General features: G+C 37.4%; 1 protein-coding gene across 1 annotated transcript; it reads left to right on the top strand.

The window, feature by feature from the left end:
* Positions 1-837: 837 nt before the first annotated feature.
* Positions 838-25,104, top strand: LOC138701007 (uncharacterized). Its single transcript, XM_069827487.1, has 5 exons — positions 838-895; positions 11,494-12,198; positions 16,617-16,688; positions 21,280-21,362; positions 23,803-25,104. The coding sequence occupies exons 2-5, from the start codon at positions 11,506-11,508 to the stop codon at positions 24,959-24,961; spliced, it is 2,007 nt and encodes a 668-aa protein (XP_069683588.1). The 5' UTR covers positions 838-895; positions 11,494-11,505; the 3' UTR covers positions 24,962-25,104.

Genomic DNA, 25,104 nt, shown 5'->3' with positions numbered 1-25,104 from the left:
CTCTAGAATATATCATTACGAAAGTCCAATAAAACAGAGAGAGTTTGGAATTGAACGGGTTACATCAGTTTATGCGGATGATGTGTATATGTTAGGAGAAAATCCACAAAATAATTAAGGAAAACACGGGAATTTTACTTGAAGCAAATAAGGAGATAGGTTTGGAAGTAAATCCCGAAAAGACAAAGTATATGATTATGTCTCGTGACCAAGTACGAAATGGAAATATAAAAATTAGAAATTTATCCTTTGAAAAGGTGAGAAAATTAAAATATCTTGGAACAACAGTAACAAATAATATAAATAACACTTGAAATTAAAAGTAGAATAAACTTGGGAAATGCCTGAGCAAGATTAATCCAGTCGCTAACATCTCTCACCTCCCTGAAATATATTTTAATATTATCCTCCCAACTACATCTCGGCCTCCCCAAAGGATTCACCCATATGTGCTACATGCCCTGTCCATCTCAAACGTCTGAATTTAATGTTCCTAATTATGTAGGTGAAGCATATAATGCATGTAGTTCTGCGTTATGAACTTTCTCCATTCTCCTGTAACTTCATTCCTCTCAGCTCCAAATATTTTCCTAAGCATTTTATTCTCGAATTCTCAACCTCTATTCCTCTCCAAAGTGAGAGTCCAAGTTTCACAACCATACAGAACACCATATTATAATATAATAGTTCTAACTTTCAGCAATTTATCGACTATTATAGAATAATTAAATATAATCTTTAAGACGTCTTGGCTTACATGTAGGGAAATTTGAATTAACCGCGTCTTGATGGTTATATCTGTTAAATTGAAAATGAACAGCATACGATCAAGGAAGCTGCAAGACTCTGCTTCATTTACAATAATTTAGCGAGTAATGTGAAATTGCATTTATCGGTGAGTTTAAAGGAAGTTACTGTCTTATGAGATGTGATGAATTTGCAATATATAACATGTTATGGTACATATTGCAAGATAAAATAATATTAGTACTGTCAAAATCATTTCTCTGGGTCATGCTTACTACAAAGTTGTCAATGATAATTTCGTAATTGTTTATTTTAACGGTCCGGTCGGTTATCTGTATTTGGAACACATTAGGGTCCCCACATTAGTTGTAGCACAGTATAGTACATAGTCACGAAGCTCAATACATAGGGAATATGCATCCAATGACAGTTGAACTTTAGTTGCTGGCCATTAGGATCGCTACTATCGCTTCATCACAGACAATGCGAAATAGTACCGGCACAAGGCCACCGGCGTGGCTCAGTCGGTTAAGGCGCTTGCCTGCAGGTCTGAAGTTGCACTCGGGCGCGGGTTCAATCCCCGCTTGGGCCGATTACTTGGTTGGTTTTTTTTCCATTCATTTATTTTATTCCATAAATCTTACATGAGCAATGAAGCTTTAAGATTTGGAACAAGTCAAAATTTTACAATATTACAATTACAATTTTTACAAATTTTTATAGTTTTACAATTTAGTAATTTCCTACAATTTTTACAATTTTGTGCAATTTTTTACAATATTTTGACGAGATGTAGTGAGATGAGGTGAGGTCCGAGGATTCGCCAAAATATTACCCGGCATTTGCCTTTTGGTTGGGGAAAAGCTCGGAAAAACCCAACTGGTAATCAAATCAAAGGGGTTGATGCCAAGGACTCGCCATAGACCATCTGGCTTCAGTCCCACGGCTGGGGAAAACCTCGGAAGAAACCATTCAATGGGACCAAAGGGGGATCCAACCCAAGCCCGAGGGATTTTCCCTCAACCCAATACGAGCAAATGCTGGGTAGATTTCGGTGCTGGACCCTGGACTCATTTCACTGGCACTATCACCTTCATTTCATTCAGACGCTAAATAACCTAGATGTTGATACAGCGTCGTAAAATAACCCAATAACCCAAGCCGAACGCAGCTCCGGATCAGCAGCCCAGCGAGTCTGCCGACTGAGCTACATCGATGGCTCTACTAAAAGTATACAATACATAGCCAATCAGATTATTAAATTTACAAACGCAAATGGTCATTCATCAGTTGAGCTATATGTATAATACAAAACAAGTAAGTTTATTAAATTTAAGGCATAAACAATTCAACCAGTTGTGATGTACAGAAATTAATAAAATACATATCATGCAAACTTCTTCAAATTACAAACACAAACAATTTATCAATAGAGTTATATAGATTACTATTCAATTTAAAGCATATACAATTCATCAATTGAGCTATACAGACTACCATTCAATTTACAGTAGGTTTTCCCCAACCGTAAGGTGAATGCCAGGTAATCTACGGCAAATCCTCGGCCTCATCTCGTCAAATACCATCTCGCTATCACCAATCTCATCGACGCTAAATAACCTAGCAGTTGATAACCAACTAAAAAAAAGTACCGGCACAATCTATTGTTCCTAGTACTCTCAGTTGCTAACTGCTTGGAGTGCTGTATCGCGAGAAATGCAAAAAACACCTCAAGCTTCGTGAGTGTATGATATTAGGCTGTGGTTGTAGCGTCTCATTCTGGGGACTGTGTTCCACTGTTTTACCACCTGCCGGTGTGTATTTGCAGTTACGTACAAGGGCGCCATGAAAGGAAGGCAAATTTTCAGTATTCGTATTTAAACGTATTTCAGGTTGTCAGGTTAGAAGTGATAGCTAAGTCACACGAGGTGAAGGAATTTAACAGTGTTGAAGTGAGTTAGATGCAGAGATAGCTAAATGACATGAGGCCGAAGAAAATTTTATTATCAATTGAGTCTTTCCACGTCAAATAGCACACTGACAAAACACAACCTTTTCGTAAATGTTATGTTTTAACGACGCTCGCAACTGCAGAGGTTATATCAGCGTCGCCGGATGTGCCGGAATTTTGTCCCACAGGAGTTCTTTTACATGCCAGTAAATCTACTGACATGAGCCTGTCGCATTTAAGCACACTTAAATGCCATCGACCTGGCCCGGGATCGAACCCGCAACCTTGGGCATAGAAGGCCAGCGCTATACCAACTTGCCAACCAGGTCGACTTTTCGTAAATGGTTTCAACTTTTTTTTATTACTATCTGGCATGAAATAAGAGAAACGTATTCTTTATTTTCACAGTGTTATTGATTGTGTAGTTTTATGACTCAAATTCGCAAATTATGCGCACACCATGACATCAGTTGGTACTTTGAGTCTATACAGGGTTTTTCCGAGGTGGTGTTACAAACTTTCAGGGATGATGGCGAAGGGCACATGTATCAATTTGAGATAGGAACCATGGTCCGGAAATGACTGAGTCGAAAATTATAAGCAAAAATAGTTGTGTGGAAATGGAATTGTAATTTGGCACCACGTGCCCTCCTTCCCTTAACTTTTGGAACAATCGTGGAAAAATGGTATGGGCCTGATGTCTCCTACATGGGTACTTGGCCTGATACAATCTCTGAGCTTGTCTACTGTTCCCATTGGCTCATCCTTATTCAAAAATCAGGTCTGCTTATTCCGCTCTCGTGTACTCCTCCATTTCACTAGGACTGATCGACTGGCTACTTCAACTTTACACATACACTGCTGTCTACAGACGTGCATATCAGAACCGACCATGTCCGTTACACATTACGCTATCTGCATTGCTTTAGTGTAGTTTCCTGTCCCCATCCCTCAGACAGCGCACTGAATGGAATACTGTAAGTAGACAACGTAAACAGCATCTGATGAATACAGTATGTGTGAATACATAAATAAGGTGTACAGAGGAATAAAATTATTTCATTTCCACAGAACTATTTTTGCATGTAACTTTAGACTCGGTCATTTCCAGACCAGGGTTCCTTACCTCAAATTGATACATGTGCCCTTCGCCATCATCCCTGAAAGTTTGTAACACCGCCTCGGAAACGCCCTGTATATAGGCTAGTTGAGATTTGGTGGATGCACTTGAAAGATTAATTACAGTATTTTTTACTACATACTTTAGACCTATCGCAAATCAATTTTAAATTTAGCTTCATTTTTTAATAACTTCTCTTTCAAAAGAAAATTACGTCACTGCAAAATTGTGTGACTGCAACCTGCGTATATTTTTGTGTGGCTTTACTTTGTTTATAGTGTTTTTTTCTGTTTATTTCTATTATTGTATTTGTATTCCTGGTGTTGTAGAAGAGAAGGCCTGATGGCCTTAACTACAGCAAAATAAATGAATACTACATTAAATAAGCCAAGTGTAAAATATATATATATATATATATATATATATATATATATATATATATATATATATATATATATATATATATATGTATTAGCTGTAAACTGCAACATTCGAAAGTGGACTCTGCACATGTACATTTACAACAATTTATTTTCTGGAGGCATGTATGCACTAGCGATTCACAGCTGAGAAACCATTTTCGTGCAAACGCATGTTCGAAGGCTGGCCACAGAAAGTTATTTCGAAATTTCCTTGTATGCCATATAATAGCCATTTACGCCTGTACACAACAAATGGATTCTTTCATCAAATTACTAATACATTAAGTCTTAATAGTAAATATTTTATCTAAAATTATTTTATTATTGTCATTCATTATTTGGTTTATCAATTGCGATTGGTAATCTAGCATCTGAGTGAAATGGTGCTAATGCCAGGAAAACGAGTCTAGGATATAGTGCCGAAAGTTACTCAGCATTCATTGATCTTAATAGGTTGGGGGAAAACCCTTGTAACTTGTCTCAACTAGGCTTTGAACCCGAGCCCACTACTTTCAAGGTCAGATATGCTAACCTTTACTCCACAGTGGCTGCCCTACACCACATTATCTCCTGGCCTAGTTGTCCCATAAGTGATGCCTTGTTGTTATCACTTGCACGGTTCTGACCTGTCTTCAGACAGTTGACTAAACAACAATATTGTCACTGTGAAGTCTGATTATTGTAAAATGTAATTAGTCGGCTATGTATGCAATGGTGAGAAAAAGGAACTGGGCATCCTGCCCATTATCTCCTGGCTTAGTTGTCTCATAAGTGATGCCTTATTAGTATCACCTATGTGGTTCAGAACTGTCTTTGGACTGTTAACTAAACAACATATTGTCACTTACAGTTGAGAATAAATCCTGCAGGTGGCATTCGAAATGTGTGTCACAGTGCTTCCAATATATGGAAACAAAAATAAGCTATCAGTGACAGTTTGGGTTTTATTGAGGCTTTTAGTATGCCTTGAAAATATGCTTTTGGTAGGTACTTAGATAGAAAGTGAGTTTTTGTAAGTTCGAGGATCACTTTTTGATTGATAGATAGTTCTCAGATAAGTAGTTTTGCTCTGGACTATAGTTTATACCTAGTTCACTATTGATTCGCATTTTAAGTAGAATGATGTTGGTGCCACTGGGTTATGTCATTTGCGTTGCCAATGGAAACGTCGCAATATTTGATCATTGGCGGGCTAGCTGGATAGTTTCGCAGTGGTCATATCTTGTCTATAGTGGTGTTCTGCAATTGATTTATTTTGAATGATTTAAGTACGGTTTTGGTGTCCCCTTTGTGGTGAAGCAGAATAAAGATTCACTTCGTGTTAACGCTTGTGACGTGTCTTCTGCAACATGGGTGATGGTGAACATGACATAATAATACATAGAAAGTGTTTAAATCCACTTAACCTTTCTAATCACTCTAAGAAAAGTACACTAAGACGTGTACATCGCAATATGCTGATAAAGCTCAATTTACCGGAGTCTTTGAATGCGCTAATTTGTGATTCGTGCCGGAAAAAAGTGTACAAACTTCCGGATAGGTCAAGTGAAATAAAATGTGAAGCCGATAATTCTTGTGACACTGCAACGTTCGCTAGATCTTCCAGCTCCGCACACAGTATATCGCCGACAAACCGCCCAGAACTAGATCAACGGTTTCCCAGTCCATTGCAGCTGCTGGACCAGTCTGCTATACACTGTTCTGTAAGTAGTTAAATTTCCATTGAACAATTGGAGATCCCATTAAAACCGAGGGAGTTGGCTCGAACGGTAGCATTTGAGACTCGTATTCGAAAGGTCCCGGGCCGGCCAATCTGACTGGGGTTTTTCATCTTTTGCCTAAGTCTTAGGCAAATGCCGTATTGCAAATTTACATAGCCATGATTCATCACCACCTCGGTCACTATCATAAACATTAATAAACATAAAATCAGGTCGACCTGGTTGGCTAGTTGGTATAGCGCTGCCTTCTATGCCCAAGGTTGCGGGTTCGATCCCGGGCCAGGTCGATGGCATTTAAGTGTGCTGAAATGCAACAGGCTAATGTCAGTAGATTTACTGGCATGTTAAAGAACTGCGGGACAAAATTCCGGCACAGCTGATATAACCTCGGCAGTTGCGAGCGTCGTTAAATAAAACCTAATTTAATTCTAAAATCAGTTACATGAACACAAGCCATCTACAACACACAACAGAAACAGGAACTTAACAATAAAAATAACAACGGCCTATTGTTATACCCACAGATCCTAACACGTGATTTAAAGTTTATTTAACGACGCTCGCAACTCGTTAATATCAGCGTCGCCGGTGTGCCGGAATTTTGTCCCGCAGGAGTTCTTTTACATGCCACTAAATCTAGTGACATGAACCTGTACTTATTTAAGCACACTTAAATGCCATCGATCTGAGCCGGGATCGAACTCGCAACCTCGGGCACAGAAGGCCAGCGCTATACCAACTGCGCCACTCAGGGCGACTCCTAACACGTGATATGGCCACAGATGTTAAGATGTTAAAGCGTGTATAAATAAACTTAACGGGGGGGGGGGGAAGATCCCACTGTGATTTTCTCTCGAGTTACTTGGGATAGCTACTTCATAATGAAGTAACCTTCATTGTTGGAATCCGAGATTGCAAGTTTAGCATCAAACGACTATGCGCCTGAATTTTTATAAATGTTAAACGTAATTCTGCATCAAGCAGCTAAGCAATATGTTCCTGGCACTTACATTGTTGAAGCATATTTGACATAGGCCTACTTTCAATATCCGGCATTGTGGAGTTCGTCTCACTTGAATGAGGTCATCTAGAAGATCATCAATCCATTATTAACTTTTAGTTGCACAATGGAAATTGTATTGAAATGTAGGCAGTCGAGTACAAATTTCTAAACTAATAATGATAAGCAGAGAACAAAACATTATAGACATGTAAAGCAGGGGCGTATTTTGCGGGCTACCGGGGGTAGCCCAAGGAAATTACAAAAGAAAAAGTTTATAATATAACATAATGTAATAATTTTGTATTATTAGTTTTACCATAGTAATTAAAATTAAAGTAATTGTTAGATATATTTTGTGTAATAATAGGGTCAGCGGTAGCCCAAACCCTTTAACCAGTATACGCCACTGATGCAAAGTAAGAATAACCCTGAAACTGAAGGGGGGAGGGGTAAAGGAACTGTCACGTCATCCCATTATCTCCTTGCAAAGTTTCCTCGTGAGTGATGCCTTATTGGTATTACGAGTTTCAAACCTGTCTTGGGACAGTTGACTAAACAACTAATAGGTCTAACTTCGAAAGAGAAATTACCGTCCATTAGGCCTAAAGCAATTGCGGGTAGTACAGTGTGATCCATATATCGGTAAACCTCTACCATTTTAATGAGTTATAAGTAGACTTCGTTGAATTGCCACATGCAGCATGCAATCATGTTGCCGATGTATGCTAATATAGAGGAGGTGAGCGACCGCCCGGTCTCGTAGTATAAGCAGTTCATGTTAAGAGTTGTGACCGGTCCAAATAGATAGAGCAGCTATAGCTAATGTATACCTAAGTAAGCACTTGTTTTTGCATTACTGTGGTTGGAATAGTCAAAGTTTAACATTTGTTCAGTGCAGTCAAGAATTCAATCAAACGTACTACAATGAGAGTGTTGCTGTTCCAAACAATTGCTCGTGGAATACCCTTACCCCTGAAGCCAGTCTTGACCCGTTGGGGGACGTGGTTGGATTCTGTTAATTATTATGCAGAACATTACGGAAAAATAATGGCTGTAATTCATGCATTGGATAGAACAGACAGTTCCGCTGTTGCAGCTGTAAAATCATTGCTTTCTGAACAGCTACTGGAAGATATTCTGTTCATTGATTCTAATTTCAAAATCGTGTCCAAAAGCATCATCCTGTTAGAATTGTCTAAACTACAACTCTCAGAAGTCCTTAATATAGTGGATTAAGTATCACAAACCATTATCCAAAGTAACAATTCACTAATTTCAGTAAAAGTGAAATGTAAATTGAGAAACATTATTTCTAAAAATTCTGCCTATTCACAACTTCGTATTATAAATGATGTACTATCAAGTCACGACAAGACGTCTGAAGTTGGTGTACTAAAAAGTAGTGACTTTCCGTTCTTCAAATATGCACATATTACATCGTGTGATGTTGAGCGTACATTTTCCCAATATAAAAACTGTTTAAGTGACCATCGGAGGAGGTTCACTTTGCAGTCGCTCAAAATGTACGTAACTCTTCACTGTAATGTACATATTCAAGGATGATGTGAGTATCTTACATTAAATTTTAAGAGTTAATATATCTCACTATAAAATAATTGTGTATTTACATGTTTAGACATTTCCTACTTCAATGATCATTCATTACATTTCTTGAAAGAAGGATGCAGGTTTCTTTGTAATGCAGTATACTGCTCAGTGTTTACATTAGAGGCATACTCCATCCTTTGCACGCCCCCTTCTCATACAGTCTATACCGCGTGTGCAGTAAACCTTGCGATTCTCGTGGAAATTCCACGAAGTCTAGTTATAAGTCTGTAGAAGACTCCCCTCCCCCATAAAAAAGAACAAGAACATTTCACTATTATGAAGCAGGCTGAATAATCCTAAAATCTCTTTTGTTGTTGTAATTGATGTTAATGAATTCATTAATTCATTTTGTCATGAATGTTTTATACAGGGTGATTCACGAGGATTTACCGCCACTTACGGAGCTTATTTCCGAAGACATTCTGAACAAAAAGTGTCATATAAAGATGTGTCCTAATCTCAATATTTTCAGAGTTACACTAATCTGAAGTTGTTTGTAAAATACCATTATTGTTTAGTTTTAAGTATAAAAAAAATATTACAGACAAAGAATTAACTATTCAGAAGTATAATTTCTTTCATTAGCTAGTATTCTGAAGTTAAAAATGTGTTGTGTATTACATTTTTCTTACGCATCTTTCATAACGATTGGTACAAATCACGCCAATCTTGTATATTCTTGAAGACTGTACATTGGGATACACAATTAAACTAAAGAATCGAGTTCCTAAAGTTGTATGATTTGTAGCCTAACAATTGTTGTGATAAGTGCGTAATAATGATGTAATTTTTAGTTAAAAATTGAAAAACAAAATTTGTGCAAAGCAATTACCAACACATTTTTAGCTTCAGAATACTATCCAATTAAAGAAATGATTCTTCTGAATAGTACTTGCTCTGTTCGTAATATTCTTTTACCCTTAAAACTAAAGAAAAAAGGTATTTTACTAACAACTTCAAATTAGTGTAACTCTGAAAATATTGAGATTAGGACAAATATTTATACATTTTTTGCTTAGAATGACTTCGGAAATAAGCTCCATAAGTGACGGTAAATCCTCGTGAATCACTCTGTATAAGCTACATCTTTAAATAAAAAGAACTTCTTCTTCTTCTTCTTCTTCTTCTTCTGCATTAAGCCTGGTGGCCTGTTATGGTCTCACTACATCGTTTCAGCAGACAGACCAAAAATCTTGTTCCTAATGGGCAGTAATTTAATAATTTTATGCTGGGCTTGTGGTATCCTTGTTCTAGGCATCCTGAGTATATGAGATTTCCAATTCTGTCGATAATTTTGAATTTTCTCTAAAATTAGGTCAATATTTAATTCTGTCAAAATATCCCAATTTTTCTTCTTGTCTAATCTAATGTAGTCAGCGGTTCTTAAAAACTCAATTTCATTGGCAGTGATTCGGTGTCCATCACATTTCATATGGTCCAATCTTCCATACATGAGAACAGATCTCGCCAAACTTTTATAAGTAGGCTTTAATTTTTTTTTTTTTTTTTACAAGAGGAGGTTTGACATTATTATTAATGGTATTCAGTGAATCTTTGTTAAAATAATTCAGTTTTGTAGAAATACCTTTTTCTTGTTCATAGCTTGACATTAATAACAATAATTCATTTATTTCACCTGATGAAGTTAAGACGACAGTCTAGTATATACAGTAATGAAGCTTGAGTTGTTGAGAGTACTAGGAACAATAGACTGTGCCGGTACTATTTTGCATTGTCTGTGATGAGGTGATAGTAGCGATCCTAGTGGTTAGCAACTATCTATGGATGCATATTCCCCACGTACTGAGCTTCGTGACTGTATATACTAGACTGTGTTAAGACCATAAGTTCTTCTTTGATCTACACTAAGGGCACATAAATGTACAAGTTACTAATTATATTACAAATTATGAGTAACGTTACAGATTTAGACTAGCCTGCATGTTTTAAGATTAACATGAAACAGAGACATATTTTAGTATTTACAAAAATTCATCTTACAACTGTTCAAGTAGTAACTTAGGCAGCTGTACTACTGTTACAAGACAGTTGGTAAGCATAAACTTAAGCTGTTTTGGAAACCTGCAGTCCTGATAAGAAAGGATACGAAATTTCACAGACAGATAATAGACAATAGATATGGTAAGAGATGAAGAATAGTGAGAGGTATTGTCGGACCATTGGATCTATGTCCCTTCAGCGCTGTCGTTGTTCTTGAAAAAGTTAACGCCTCTACTCATTCCATTCCACCCGTTTTTCTCCCACTACGTCAAACAGCAGGCCACAAACCTTGGCGAATAGGGATGTTGCCAAACTTCCGTCAAACAGTGTTATGTCTCTTGAATATTGCTTATAATAATGTAAGGTTAATTATCACTTATTCATAATTTAAGTAGGTCTAATGACGCTGATTGACTTATGCAAAATGCTATTACTTGCTTAATAATATTTCTTTCACCACTCCGTACTACAGTATTCATGTTGAGTTGACAACACTGGACTGCAAGTGCAAATAAGCTGTCCCGCAAGAAGACTCAAAATTGTGAGTAGTGGGGGAGAGAAAGAGAGAGGGATAGAAAAGAGAGAAATAGGAATACAGGGAGAGAAATGAATTGCCAGGCTGAAAAGGAATTAAGGTTCAGTTCGCATATCTTATGGGGGCACAGATCCGATGGTCGGACTATATGATGTGCAGTACAGCTAGAATCAGGTTGCTTGTCGAGTAGGTGTTTAAGTTGTGACGAAGGGCAGAGGGGTGAAGCAGTTAGATAGTAGAGTGGAAAGGTGCATAGAATTCGGCTATCATTTACAAATAAAAACTAACCGTACCGTTCTTGGGGAAGTGTTGCTTTTCTTCGAACACTGGCTTCTTGCTTGCACCATTAGGCTGCATCATTTATATATCGTACTTTTTTTTCCAGATTCCGGGCATCATGGACATGATAAAGGCTGAGCCTATCATGGAACCTGTGGTCTCTTACGACGTGTGTGTGAATGTGAAACATGAAGATCTCGGTGTGACATCACTTCCCCTACAAGCTGAACAACTTGCGATGTTACCAGTTCCCGAAAATGTTAAATCGACACCAGTTTCTGGAGTGAGATGTGACTTTGAAGGAGGTAAGCGATCACTTTGTGTGTCGAAGCATGCAAGTGATGTAACTCAGCATTCTGTGGTGGATTCTACTGCTGAGTCATCACTTCCTGCTCTGAAGTGTGAGCAGAGCCATCCTGAAGTGACATTACCTTCTGAAGTTAAGCGTGAGACTGAGGATCGTAATGGAGTGACATTTGTTCCCGTGGTAAAGTGTGAGCCTGAGGAAAGTGTAGTGACTTCATCCACCTGTGCAACTGAGGAACCTGTAGCGACATCATCTAGGAGTGAACATGAAGATCTTGTTGTGAGGTCACCTAAGCTTGAAGCCGTGATAAAATGTGAACCTGAAGAACATAATGAGACAGCATATTCTATAGATAATCGTGAGTCTGAAGAATTTGATATGTTTCCACTGCCAGAAGTGAAATGCGAACCTGATAGTGATGGTACGCCATCATCTCCAATGACGTACAATGAGCCAGAACATATTTTTGTAACATCACTTCCTATGGTGAAGTGTGAACTTGAGGTGTGTACACTTCTGATTTTTTAATTCCTTTTGTATATTGTTTTAATAACTGTTTTTGATTCCAGGCCTTGTAGATATAGCCCACTAGACAAAAATAATCTTTGATTTTCATCAGAAACAACCACACTATACAAACATTCTTCAGTGGGAAAGTATTGGCCGCGTAAATTACATGATACATAGCATTTTACGTAAATTATACGTAATTTATAATAATAATAATAATAATAATAATAATAATAATAATATCTATTTGAATAATTTCAAGGGAAAAATTGTTCCGGGGCCAGGTATCGATCCCGGGATCTCTGGTTGAACGTACCAGCGCTCTACCACTGAGCTACCCGGGAACTCCACCAGACACCGTCTCAACTTTTCCCGGGTGGAGTTCCCGGGTAGCTCAGTGGTAGAGCACTGGTACGTTCAACCAGAGGTCCCGGGATCGATACCCGGCCCCGGAACAATTTTTCCCTTGAAATTATTCAAATCTGCTTTACAGGGAACTTCACCTGAAAGACTAGATTTGCATAATATCTATTTATTTATTCTGGCGAAGTTAAGGCCATCAGGCCTTCTCTTCCACTTAGCCAGAAACAAAAGACGCTGATACAATTTTACAGACTAATATTTAAAGAACACTGATAAAAATTTATATAGTTATACAAGCACAAATCGAGTAAAATAATGCGAACATATTAAATAATAATTACAAAATAATATAAGGCTAGAAGTTACACTCAATGAATATGCAAGCGGTAACTGAACCAATATTACAGATTACAAGAATAACAAATTCAAATGTAAATTATAACTATACAACACAGAGGAAAATTACATATAAACACATATACACACAAAGGAGAATTAAACCTGAATACTGGTCACTTGTTTAAACAATACGTCACATAGAAAAACTCTTATTTTACACAATTTTCTAGGCGGAGTAATAAATTATTTTCATGGAAGTAAATTAATAAGTTTACCCCCAGTTACATCCTGTGATGTTGAATGTTTATTTTTAAGCATACATGTGTGCATTAACTGAGAAAAGGTGTTCACACAAAAACAAATCTTAATTAGGGCTCAGATGAAATAGCATCATCTTTTTTTCTGAGACATCACAGACAATCCAGGATGCAATATAAAGTCATTTCACTTCAACACGAACCAAAATAGCTTACCTACATTTATTTTGCATTTCTTTGCATTTTTCGATCTTTTATTGTCTATTGGTCAGTTTTAGGAAATGCTGTACTTCTTGTTGCATTTTTGCCCTTTTCTGCTTTTTTAACGGACTTTTTTTTATGGTGTCGTAGTCTGTATTCTTGAACCTACTGCAGATTGCTTATTCAATTCAATTGCGTAATGCAGGAATTTTCCATATGGTTGCATCACCCTCGACTCCTGATCAGGTGTGTTACGTGCTTCCCCCAATTCAATGTTGTTGTTGTGTTGTTGTTTTCTAATGCCAGGCGTTTGACAATAAAGTCATTTGACCTCTTGCACTTCAATATTTTTCAAAGATATTATCATGACCAGCCAATGAAGCACAGATTTTGAGGTGTTCCAAATCCATTTCTTGGTTTGAGTTGCACAATGGACAGTTAGGGGACTGATATATTCCAATTCTATGCAGGTGTTTAGCCAAACAATCATGGCCTGTTGCCAATCTAAATGCAGCTACAGACGATTTTCGTGGTAAATCGGGAATTAACTGTGGATTATGATGCAGAGAGTTCCATTTTTTCCCTTGAGATTGTGTTATCAAATTTTGTTTGTTGAAGTCTAAGTATGTAGATTTAATAAATCTCTTCACAGAGTAATACGTAGATTTAGTAACAGGTCTGTAAGTAGCAGTGCTGCCCTTCTTTGCTAAAGCATCAGCATTCTCGTTTCCCAGGATTCCACAATGGGATGGTATCCATTGGAATAAAATTCAACTGCCCCCAATTCAATGCAACAGAACAAAATACTGTAGCCTCAGTGCCTGCAGTCAGCATATTATATCTTACAAGTGAAAACGTAAAAATGCCGAAAGTAAAGCAACAGGTGATCCTTCAAACCCAAGACTCTATCAATGGTGATGGCTCTTTACTGCAATGCTGTATAAGAGATACCTATGCAGTTCCTTTCAATATTTAAATGTGCTTTGACGTGATTTCAGAGACATAGCCACCGGCATGGCTCAGTCGATTAAGGTGCTTGCCCGTCAGTCTGAAATTGCGCTCGGGCACGGGTTCGATCCCCGCTTGGGCTGATTACCTGGTTGGGTTTTTTCCGAGGTTTTACCCAACCCTAAGGTGAATGCCAGGTAATCTAGGGCGAATCCTCGGCTTCATCTCGCTATCACCAATCTCATCGACGCTAAATAACCTAGTAGCTGATACAGCGTCGTTAAATAACCAACTAAAAAAAATATTAATATTAGTATATTATTAAAATCTTGATCATTTATTTTTTAAATTTTAATTTCATGTTTTCATAAACTTAAAAGTTCGTCAGACCATTTCATGAACACTCTGTAGAGTGTTTAGAGAAGTGGTATCGTATTATATCAACAGAAGATTTTATTTATTTCTGGTGGAAAGAAATATTGTTGTCCTCATGGTGAAATATTTAATTAACTTACATTTTGATTAAAAATACTTCGTAATTGCGCCAGAACTTTTTTATAAGAAGTTATTATGGTTGCTATAGCAACAACAAAGACTTAATAGCGTTGTTTCTGGTTAATTTTTTGAACAAAGCCATGCTTGTTCATATTTGATTTTCGTGTGCTGTGTGGCTTGGCTCGTAACGAGAATAATGTACGAAATGGAAATATAAAAATTGGAAATTTATCTTTTGAAGAGGTGGAGAAGTTCAAATATCTTGGGGCAACAGTAACAAATATAAATGATACTCGGGAAGAAATTAAACACAGAATAAATATGGGGAATGCCTGTTATTATTCGGTTGAGAAGCTTTTATAATCCAGTCTGCTGTCAAAAAATGTGAAAGTTAAAATTTATAAAAGTTATATTACCAGTTGTTCTGTATGGTTGTGAAACTTGGACTCTCACTTTGAGAGAGGAACACAGGTTAAAGGTGTTTGAGAATAAGGTGCTTAGGAAAATATTTGGGACTAAGAGGGATGAAGTTACAGGAGAATGGAGCTGCACGCATTGTATTCTTCACCTGACATAATTAGGAACATTAAATCCAGATGTTTGAGATAGGGAGGGCATGTAGCATGTATGGGCGAATCCAGAAATGCATATAGAGTGTTAGTTGGGAGCCCGGAGGGAAAAAGACCTTTAGGGAGGCCGAGACGTAGATGGGAAGATAATATTAAAATGGATTTGAGGGAGGTGGCATATGATGATAGAGAATGGATTAATCTTGCTCAGGATAGGGACCAATGGCGGGCTTATGTGAAGGCGGCAATGAACCTCCGGGCTCCTTAAAAGCCAGTAAGTAAGTGTGGCTTGTGTGTATTAGTTCCCAGTTAATGTAAACAAGTTTGTTCTGTTTTGTTTTATGTATAGTTATTGTTGACATTGTAGTTTAATTCATTGTTAAATCAAATTGTTTCATTGTTTTTTTATTATCTCATTACCCTACAGTATTTAATTCATAATTTTGTTCTTGCTGCACGATGTTTGTTTAGTTTCCAAACACACCGACAGATCACTCACACGCATCAAGTACTGGAAGAATGAAATGTACGTTAACATTGCTCTCAGGATGCATCATCTGGTAATTTTAATCGCAAGCATAAGCTTTCAATAAATAAGCTCCTTTGCCTTGCTGAAATCACCACCTTCTGCTATGCCAGACAGAATCTGTGGAGTCTGGTTGATTCCTGTGACAAAAAATTGTCTCTTTATTACCAGATTTGCATTATTTAAATTCTAGGCTTCCTGCATTCTGGTTTAAAGTGAATGACACAGGAAGTGTCTCATGCTATAGTCGTGTCGCTGTTATTTCCAGTGTGACTCCTCCCCTTTGCTTACGTCTTAGGAAGTGAAGGCTCTATAAAGTCTAGGTAGGTAGTATCGTTCGCCATTTTTGTTCTTTCGTTGCCGAGCTACCAGATGAGGAATCTATTTGCTTCATCACCGTTAAACATTATCATGTCGTAGCTCCTGTGATAATAAATCAAACACACTGTAATTGAGCAAATAATAGTGGCAAATAACGTCCTCATGTGATTTCTGCGAACGCCAATGAAAGAGCCAAAATGGCGGGCGATTATATTAAGTATTTATCGAGCCTTAGGAAATTCATTACATCATCAATAGCGAATGACAAGACACACACGTTTAAAAGTAGCCGACCTGCAACGTGATTGGCTGCAGGAAATAAGAGCGACAAGACTATAATTTTAGTCTTCACTTTTTCTTCTGCCTGGTGTAATTGAAATGTTGTGTTTACAGAATGAGAATGATACACCCTCATCCGAAGGTGACCCTGGTGAAGACTATGGTGCAGTATATAATGAATATGAGGTGAGATGCAGCCTTCGGTGAACATAATGATTAAGGCCAGGATTTTTAGCTTCAGGGGAACTGAAATTAGTTTTCATTCAAAGGTTGTTTTAGAATTTCAGTGCAGATTTTTTAAATACTGTTTATGCTCGACCATGCCGAAATGTAGTAATTATACACCTGGTAGCAGTCCTTTAATGCATGTCATTAAAGTACACCTACTCATTAAAGGACAGGTCTTCAGCCAATCACAAGTCAGCTTTGTACTGTTATATAGATTATTCTCGGATATGCAATCGACAGACAACTAGCGAAAAGTCACGGAGGCTGGAAATCCAATACTGTCGCAGAAGGTTATGTTTTGTTACTATAATAATTAGCGTTAATTGTAATAATATTCAAATAAATTCAATTTGTCATCTCGTTTTTCAATTCTAAATCAATTTCCAGGTTATATCAGACTAATGTTCATTCTTATTCTGTGCCAAGGTCAATGACATTCAGCCTCGGAAAAAATCAATACTTTCCCGTCTGCGCACATCTTATAATTCAGGTCAGTTCGCACATAACCATAAAAAGACCTAATTTTCAATACTTTCAAGTTAGAAATATGGTCGAGCATAAAAAGTCGTATGAAACTTGCCTACAATGGTAATTAAGACGCTTGTATGAAAATTATGAAACTCGCTTGCGCTCGTTTCATAAACAATCATACTTGCGTCTTAATTACTACCATTATAGGCTCGTTGCATAATGTACTATTATGTTTTTATAAGTTTTTTTAAAGAAAAAGAAGTCTAGAGAATACTGTTATTTTTTAAAAGCATTATATTAGTGTACAAAATCATCTCATTAACACACATATAGTGCTTTAAACAAGGTTTGGTATCCTCAAAGTATTTCAGTTGCTTGGCAGACTTTATGATAAATCAAGTGTGGAAAGAGGGACTTCATCTTTGCTGTAAACGTTGAATAGAAAAATGAAAACAACATCACATAATTGGAAAAGTTGTTGTTTACTAATGCTGAGCTGTTGACAATGAAACATTAAGCAGGGTGATCAGATATCCCGGTGTCCCGAAAAGCTTTCTTGAAACATGAAAATGTCCTTGTTTCTGAAATATGCCCTAGTTTCCGTGCACTGGTGAAAATGTTTTGAGAGCAGTTTTATTTTCCTGCGAAATGTAATGGAATTCACTAATTTCTGTTTACACCAAATTGTGTTGTGCAAAAGTGGAAAGAAACCTTTGTTACATTGGCCGTCTGTGACACAAAGTCCGTAAATACTGGATTTTTAGTGTTCCAATATGAAGAGAACAATATAAGTCACTTTCTGTTTATTTTTGTTTTTTGATCTCATCTGCTAGTCATATAGTGAACTGTCTTTCTAGTAAATAAGATTGGCAAAAAGCCTGCATTGTAACATGGGAACTTAAACTAAATGAGATATAAACTACAGTAGAACCTCGATTATCCGTCACCCTATTAACCGACTGGTGGATTATCCATCTGTCTTTCTCACATTCGTTTTTCTTTCTGCAGAAATATATGAAGTACTGTGTGTTGTATTAGCATGTTATGTTTTCTAGAGAGTGTTATTACAAGCCTTTTTCCTTACACAGTATGGTCTATTGATCGAGTTGTACTGTATAACTTTTATACAAAATGTCTTCTAAGCATGTCAAAATAAATTTTGTTGTGTTAAGTATCGAGAAAAAAGTGTAAATAACTGAGTGGTTTGGGAAAACAGAAACTGTGGCTCATCTCGCTTCAGAATACGAGTTTGAAGCGTACAAAATATGTAAATCTACAACACGAGGTCTCTAATATTCCTAATAGACAGCCATTACTGTACAAGGAAGTTTACTTTCCCCTTAAAAACCCGTTGTTGACAACCAGACTTAAATTAGTGAACTTCTGATTCACTACCTGGCGTGTTAAATACAAGATCATGGAGGAAAATACGAACGTGTAAGTATGTTGTTGTTATCTAATGCCGGGCTTTGGCAACGAAGCCATTAGCATTCTTGCTCTCCAATATTTCTCTGTGGTGGATCCATCAGGTAGAACTTCACAGGCTATGAGATGATCTTCAGTCATTTCTTCTTCTTTGTTGCATAGAGGGCAATTTGGATTTGTCTAAATTCCTATTTTATTCAAGTGCTTTGCCAAATAATCGTGTTCTGTAAGCAGTCTGAATTTTGCTACTGCAGATTTATGTGGGATTTCTGGAATAATTTCTGATTTTTTTTATTAAAATGCTCCATTTTTTATCTTTGGCTTTGGTACATAGTGCTTGGTTTTGCTTGATTTTATATTTATTTTTAATTAGTCTTTTGATGGATGTAAAAGGTAGGCTTGTATTTGTATTCTGAATTAAATTGGATCCTTTTTTGTCAAGAAAGTCAGCAGTTTCATTCCCAGCAATTCTGCAATGTGCAGGTATCCATTGCAATTGAATTCTTTTCTGTAGTTTTTGAAGTTGTTGGATCATTTTGTGACATTCTTTAATTTGGATTGACATCATTTTATATGAATTTATTGCATATAATGCTGCTTTAGAATCAGAGATAATGACAGCATTTTGAAATTTATCTATTCTGTATAGTAGGTGTTGGAGTGAGATATGAATAGCCATTATTTCCGCATCAAAATTTGTTGTATGATATCCTGCTGGTTGATAAAATGAGAATAACGCACACGTAATTCCTGATCCTGAGTTGTTATCGATAGTAGACCCATCTGTGTAGATATGTAACCATTCTTCTGGTGGGTATCTATTGTTCACAGCTTCTAATGCCAGCGCTTTTAGTACAGGCTTGGAAGTTTCAGATTTTGTAACTGGTTCTTCTAAATCTAGTTGAATGTTAATTGGTTCGAAGGTTAGAGAGTTTTTTCTGCTTAAAATGTTTTCTTTAGATTTAGGGAGATTCAATTCTGTTTTTATTTCCGTGACTTTGGACAGGAAACTTGTTTGTGTTTTCATCTTGGTTGGTTGTAACAGTCTTTTTTCCCATTTTGTTGTAAGTGTAAGTATTAATCACTAAATTTACGAAAACCTTTTATGATATGAAATATCCGATTTTTTCGAGTAACCGTTCAGCCCATCCCCTTCATTACCACGGATAATAGAGGTTCTACTGTAATGGTGTCTTATCAATATATTAAAGTTAAGAAATGCTTCCCTGTAAAATTTAAGAAAAGTGACTTAACATGTTCTTTCCATGCACCCTTCGTATGAGATGCATATGGTATAAGTTTCTCTGGCCTCAAATATGGGACATCTCTTACAATATGGGATACATGGCAACCCTAATGTGAGTGGGAGGGGAGAAGAAGTTTAGATGCAGCTTGACTTTTGGATTGGTCATGAGTCCACCAAAATCTCCTTGCTGGTGCTACCTCTGGTTCACTAGAGCTGATTGAAAGTTCTAGATTAACAGTACTAGAATGGAATTGATTCGAACCTAAGAATATGGGGCTCAGTTTGCAGAGCGCTGGCCTGTGGTGACTACGGACCCGGTTTTAGATCCTGGTGATGGTGGAGTAGTATTTGTGGTGGACAAAGTGAAGGTTCCAGAATTTTTTTTTTTTCCCCTTTGGGTTTTCTTGTTTTCTTCAGTCATCCGACTATCACTCTCCATTTCAATATTCAATAAAATCATTACAATAGTGTTACCCAGAATGGTATGGCATGATTTAGTATTGTGTGTGTGTATCTAATGCTCTGGATTTAACAAAAGTCATCATCCTTCTTGCTTCCCAATATTTTGGTGGAAGGTCCACAAATGTCCTAAGAGTTTCACAATTAGCCAGGTGCTCCATCTCCATGTCCTCTTCTCTGGTGCACAGTATGCATTTAGGTGAATTCAGTACTCCAATACGATGGAGGTGTTTACTGAGGAAATCATGACCAGTAATCAATCTAAACATGGCCACGGCAGATTTTCGAGGTAGATCAGGAATTAGTTTTAGATCTTTGAATGATTCTTTCCATTTTGACTTTGATGTTTTGCCTGTTCGCTGTTACTTATTCTTTTTATGACTCGTTTTATTGATTCATATGGGAACTTGAAACTTGTTTTTAAGTTGATTTTAGTTCCTTTCTTTGCTAACATATCTGCTTTCTCGTTTGAGGTGGGAACGGTCGGTGAACTCAAGTAAGCCCTCCCGGCTAGGTCCGAAGGACCTGCTGACCAAAGACAGGTGTGGTCCTCCTTTCATATAGGGGGTTGAGAAAGGACAGTACAACCGCCAACTCTTAAAAACATGGTGTCCTTCAAGAAAATGGTTAAAATCAGCTCATCAAAATGTTGCATCCCAAAGATTTAGTATTGTGACTGGCATATACCTGAACTCTGTCTGTAGTACTCTTTGGGGGGGGAGGAGGATGGAGAGCACTGTAGTGGGACTTCATCGGAACTGTAAAGACGTGTAAGCTGAATTGACTGATGATGCCACATAGCTGAGGGGGACTGTTCAAAGTTCAACATCATTCCAACAAAAGGAGAGGTAAGACACAATAAGCCCACTAGAGTCTAGTGCCATCCTTTGGGCTGCTCTTCTGTAACAGAGAAAAGAATGATGCTGATTTGGTATTTCTGTTGAACAGGATGGGCCTTTCCAAAGTTCGACGACAGGAGGGGAGTTCCAGGGCGACTTTATGGGCGTGAACTTCAATTTGTTCATTCAAGGGTAAGATCTGCTTTTTCAATTGCATTGCAGTAATGTATTAAATCTATATTAATTCATGAATGCTAGTATTTCTTTGTATTTGGTCTTATCACAACTTTGTTGTTAATAATATTGCTCCTTTACAGTTGCAATGCCACATTTTATTTATTTAATAGATTAATTTTTACTGACAGAGTTACGGCCATCAGGCCTTCTCTTCCACTTAACCAATATAAAAATACATTGCAAATATAAATAACAGCAATACAGGAACAATACTCAAACAATAATAATTATAATATAATGAAGACAAGTTTAGTTACATGTAATTCTAAGAATCAAACAATTACAATTTATTTTTAAATAAAACAATGTGAACCAAAGGGATGATTAAAATAATAGAGAAAATTGATATATAAAACTAAAAATCATATACTACAAAAATTATATTTTAAGAAAGATTATAGTCTAAGCAGGCTATTTGAAAGTAGTCAATGTCTGACAGCCCCTTTAGGTATGAGGTAAGGAGTTCCAATGACGAGCAATTGTAACGGTGAGTGATGAAGAGTATTGGGAAGTGTTATGATGTATATTCAATGTGTCAGTGATCTGAGATCAGGTATTTAGGTTATGATTTGAACATAAACACACAAGACGAGATGACAGGTGACTTGGGGTTGTGGTGTGCAGAATTTGAAATAGAAGAGAAAATATTTAATATTTTAAATTAGGAATTATCTCCCAGCATGAGGTTCATTTTATTTTAGGATCTGAGAGTGACAGTTTTTATTGCCCACTTCATTACAAAAAATTAATAAAGTTTAAGAAAGATGTTTTGAGAGTATCATATGAAAAAATCAAATGATTAAATATGTTTTTCTGCAATATACGACACACAGTATCTCATATTTAACAAGTTAATTATACAAAACAAAAAACAAAGGTGTTATTCCTATATTATTTTAACCATACACACTGAGGCCATCTGAGGAGTACAGGAGAAAAAAACTGATGTCAAGTTTTACTGTTTTTACAGGAGAGCTAGTTAAAAGTTTCAAAACCCATTATATTGTATTGTCTTTGAGTTATCATTCTTCACATTCCTTTGGACTAATGAGGTTGTTCTGCACAGTTAAAATACATAACCTGAGCTATTACATGGCATTTAAAACAGAAAATCGATCATTTTGGACTTACCAAGTTTTTCCCCTGTGCTCTTCATATGTGCGCAACAAGCTCAAGGTCAAGTGATGCCAGCTTGTTGCAAGGACAGATTACTTTGGTATTATTCTTTGTATTCATCTGTTTGTTGGGAAATTCATCGTAAATAACAAATATAAAACTTAGACCTACCTTTTCTTTTACATAACAATTTACATATGAGTCGAGTTACATGTTTTATGTACAGGGTGGGGCATGGGAACCAAGTGTTTTTGGAATGGCTTATACTCGGTCGTTATGAAAGGGAGAGACGTGCGGCATGTGATATTCCATTCCGTGGCTCATAGCATTTCACCTGCAGTCGGCATCATGGAGCAGTGGACGCAAGTTTGCGTATGCTTATTTTGTTAGGAATGGCGAGTCGGTGACCACGATACCGGGTGAATTTTGCTACAAATTCAATATTAATCGCAATGATTGTTGGGTTAACAATCTTTGAACAAAAGGCATAATACTGAAGAATAAACCGCCCGGCCCCCAACGCAGAGTGCGTACTCCAGAAAATTTTGAGTCAAACAAGCGATACTGCACAGCCCAGGTCCTTCTGCTCATAGACATTCAGCTGCACTTGGAATCACCAATCGTACTGTAAGACGGGTTTTGCATCACGATTTACATTTACACCCATACAAGATGGATGGTTGTGCAGAAATTCAATACTGTAACCTCTGTGTGTTACATTGAGATAATTAATACCTTTTTCATCCCTGAGTTACAAAGAAGAGGCGACTAACATTCAGCCCATATAATTAATTGAAGAATACGTTAGAATTTTTCGGATCGAAATTTAATAGAAATCAATTAATGTATTTATTAAAAACTTTTGCAACAGAGATCTCTTGGAAAGAATAGAGGTCAATTTTCGTCAGCACTTCAACAGTGCATCAACACAGACGGACATCACATGCCAGATGTAATTTTCCGCTCATAATTGAAATGGTATGTTCTCACAAACGTTATTCTACCAATAAAGTGTGTTGAAAACAAAAACTAACTATTTTATGATTGTTTTAAAAACACTTGGTTCCTATGTCCCACCCTGTATTTATCAACTAAAATTCAAATTTTCTCCAAAAATAAACACAAGGTTATGGTACTCGTATATTTTCCTGTCTTGTGAGTGTTTCAACTACGAGCCAATCACGAGTTTCATGGCCAAATTGTGTTTACATTAGGATTATTGTAACAGCAAAAAGAAAAGATTACAGAGAAAATGTACAAACATGATTTATTCTTACAGAGTTGATGGAGTTGCTACAGGATCTCAGAGAAGGAAGAAACAGAAGAGGAATAAGTACCCACGAAGCTACCGGCCGTACCAATGCGAGTTTTGTGGCTTGCTGTACAAAAAGTATCTTATGCTGAGCTCCCATCTTCGCAGTCACACAAATCCACGGAAGCGCAACTATGAGTGTGACATTTGCTACGTTGGCTTTGACTCACGTGCCAGCCTGCTGCGTCACATGCAGAAACATCTTCACACATTACCGTACAACTGTGAAATATGCAAGCGTGGCTTTAAGAAAGAGACACAGTTCTTGGCACACAATGTCATACATACGGGACAGATGCCCTTCATCTGCGAAACCTGTGGCAAAGGTTTCATTTACAAGTCATACCTTGAAACCCACGAGGAGACGCATACTCGAACACCCCCATTCCAGTGCGAAATTTGTGGTAAAGGTCTGCACACATACCACTCATACGTGCATCACATTTCAGTGCATACAGGTCAACGGCCCTTCGAGTGTGAAGAATGTGGCAAGGGCTATCCATCGCACCCGGCCCTAAAGGCCCACATGCAGACGCATTCGGATGCAAAGCCGCATCGATGCAGGGTGTGCACGAAGCGCTTTCGACGCCTTGAAAGCCTCCGTCGTCATAGAAGCGCTTACTCCAAGTCTCTTCGCTGCTGCAGCTGTAACAAGAAGGTCAACACAATGGAGGAGTTGAACGAGCATCTGAACTCCCACGCAGGCGAGATGGCATACCGCTGTGATCCATGCGGTCTTCGTTTTGCAACTTGGAGTGAACTACTCAAGCACAAACATTCACACCGGGAGGGAAATGCTGGTCCTGAGCCAAGTTCAGAACGGGATGGTAATCCTGAGCCTGCTACCCAAATGGACGCAAATTCTGAGCCCCGTGTCGAAATAGATAGAAATTTAGAGCCATTTGTCAAAATAGAGTGCATTCCTGAATCCTACTTCAAACTGAACAATCGCTCTGAGTCCCATACCAAAATGGACTGTAGTCCCGAGTCTCATACAAAAGTGGATGGCAATTCTTGGTTTCATACCAAAATTAACAGCAATACTGATTCCTATGCTGAAATGAACATTGATGTTAAGCCCCATATTGAAATGGATGGCAATCCTGGCTTCAGTGCTGATCCGTAGTCAGTCCTGGAGTCTCAATGTGGACACTGTGTGTGCTAAGTTTTTATCGGTTATTTAATGACGCTGCATCAACTGCAGTGTTATCTAGTATTAGTGAAATTTGTGATAGTGAGATAAGTTCGAGGATTTACCAATGAATTACC

Source organism: Periplaneta americana, chromosome 6 (assembly GCF_040183065.1).
Source record: "Periplaneta americana isolate PAMFEO1 chromosome 6, P.americana_PAMFEO1_priV1, whole genome shotgun sequence".
In the NCBI taxonomy this organism is placed as follows: Eukaryota; Metazoa; Arthropoda; class Insecta; order Blattodea; family Blattidae; genus Periplaneta; species Periplaneta americana.
This window is presented reverse-complemented; position numbering and strand designations above follow the sequence as displayed.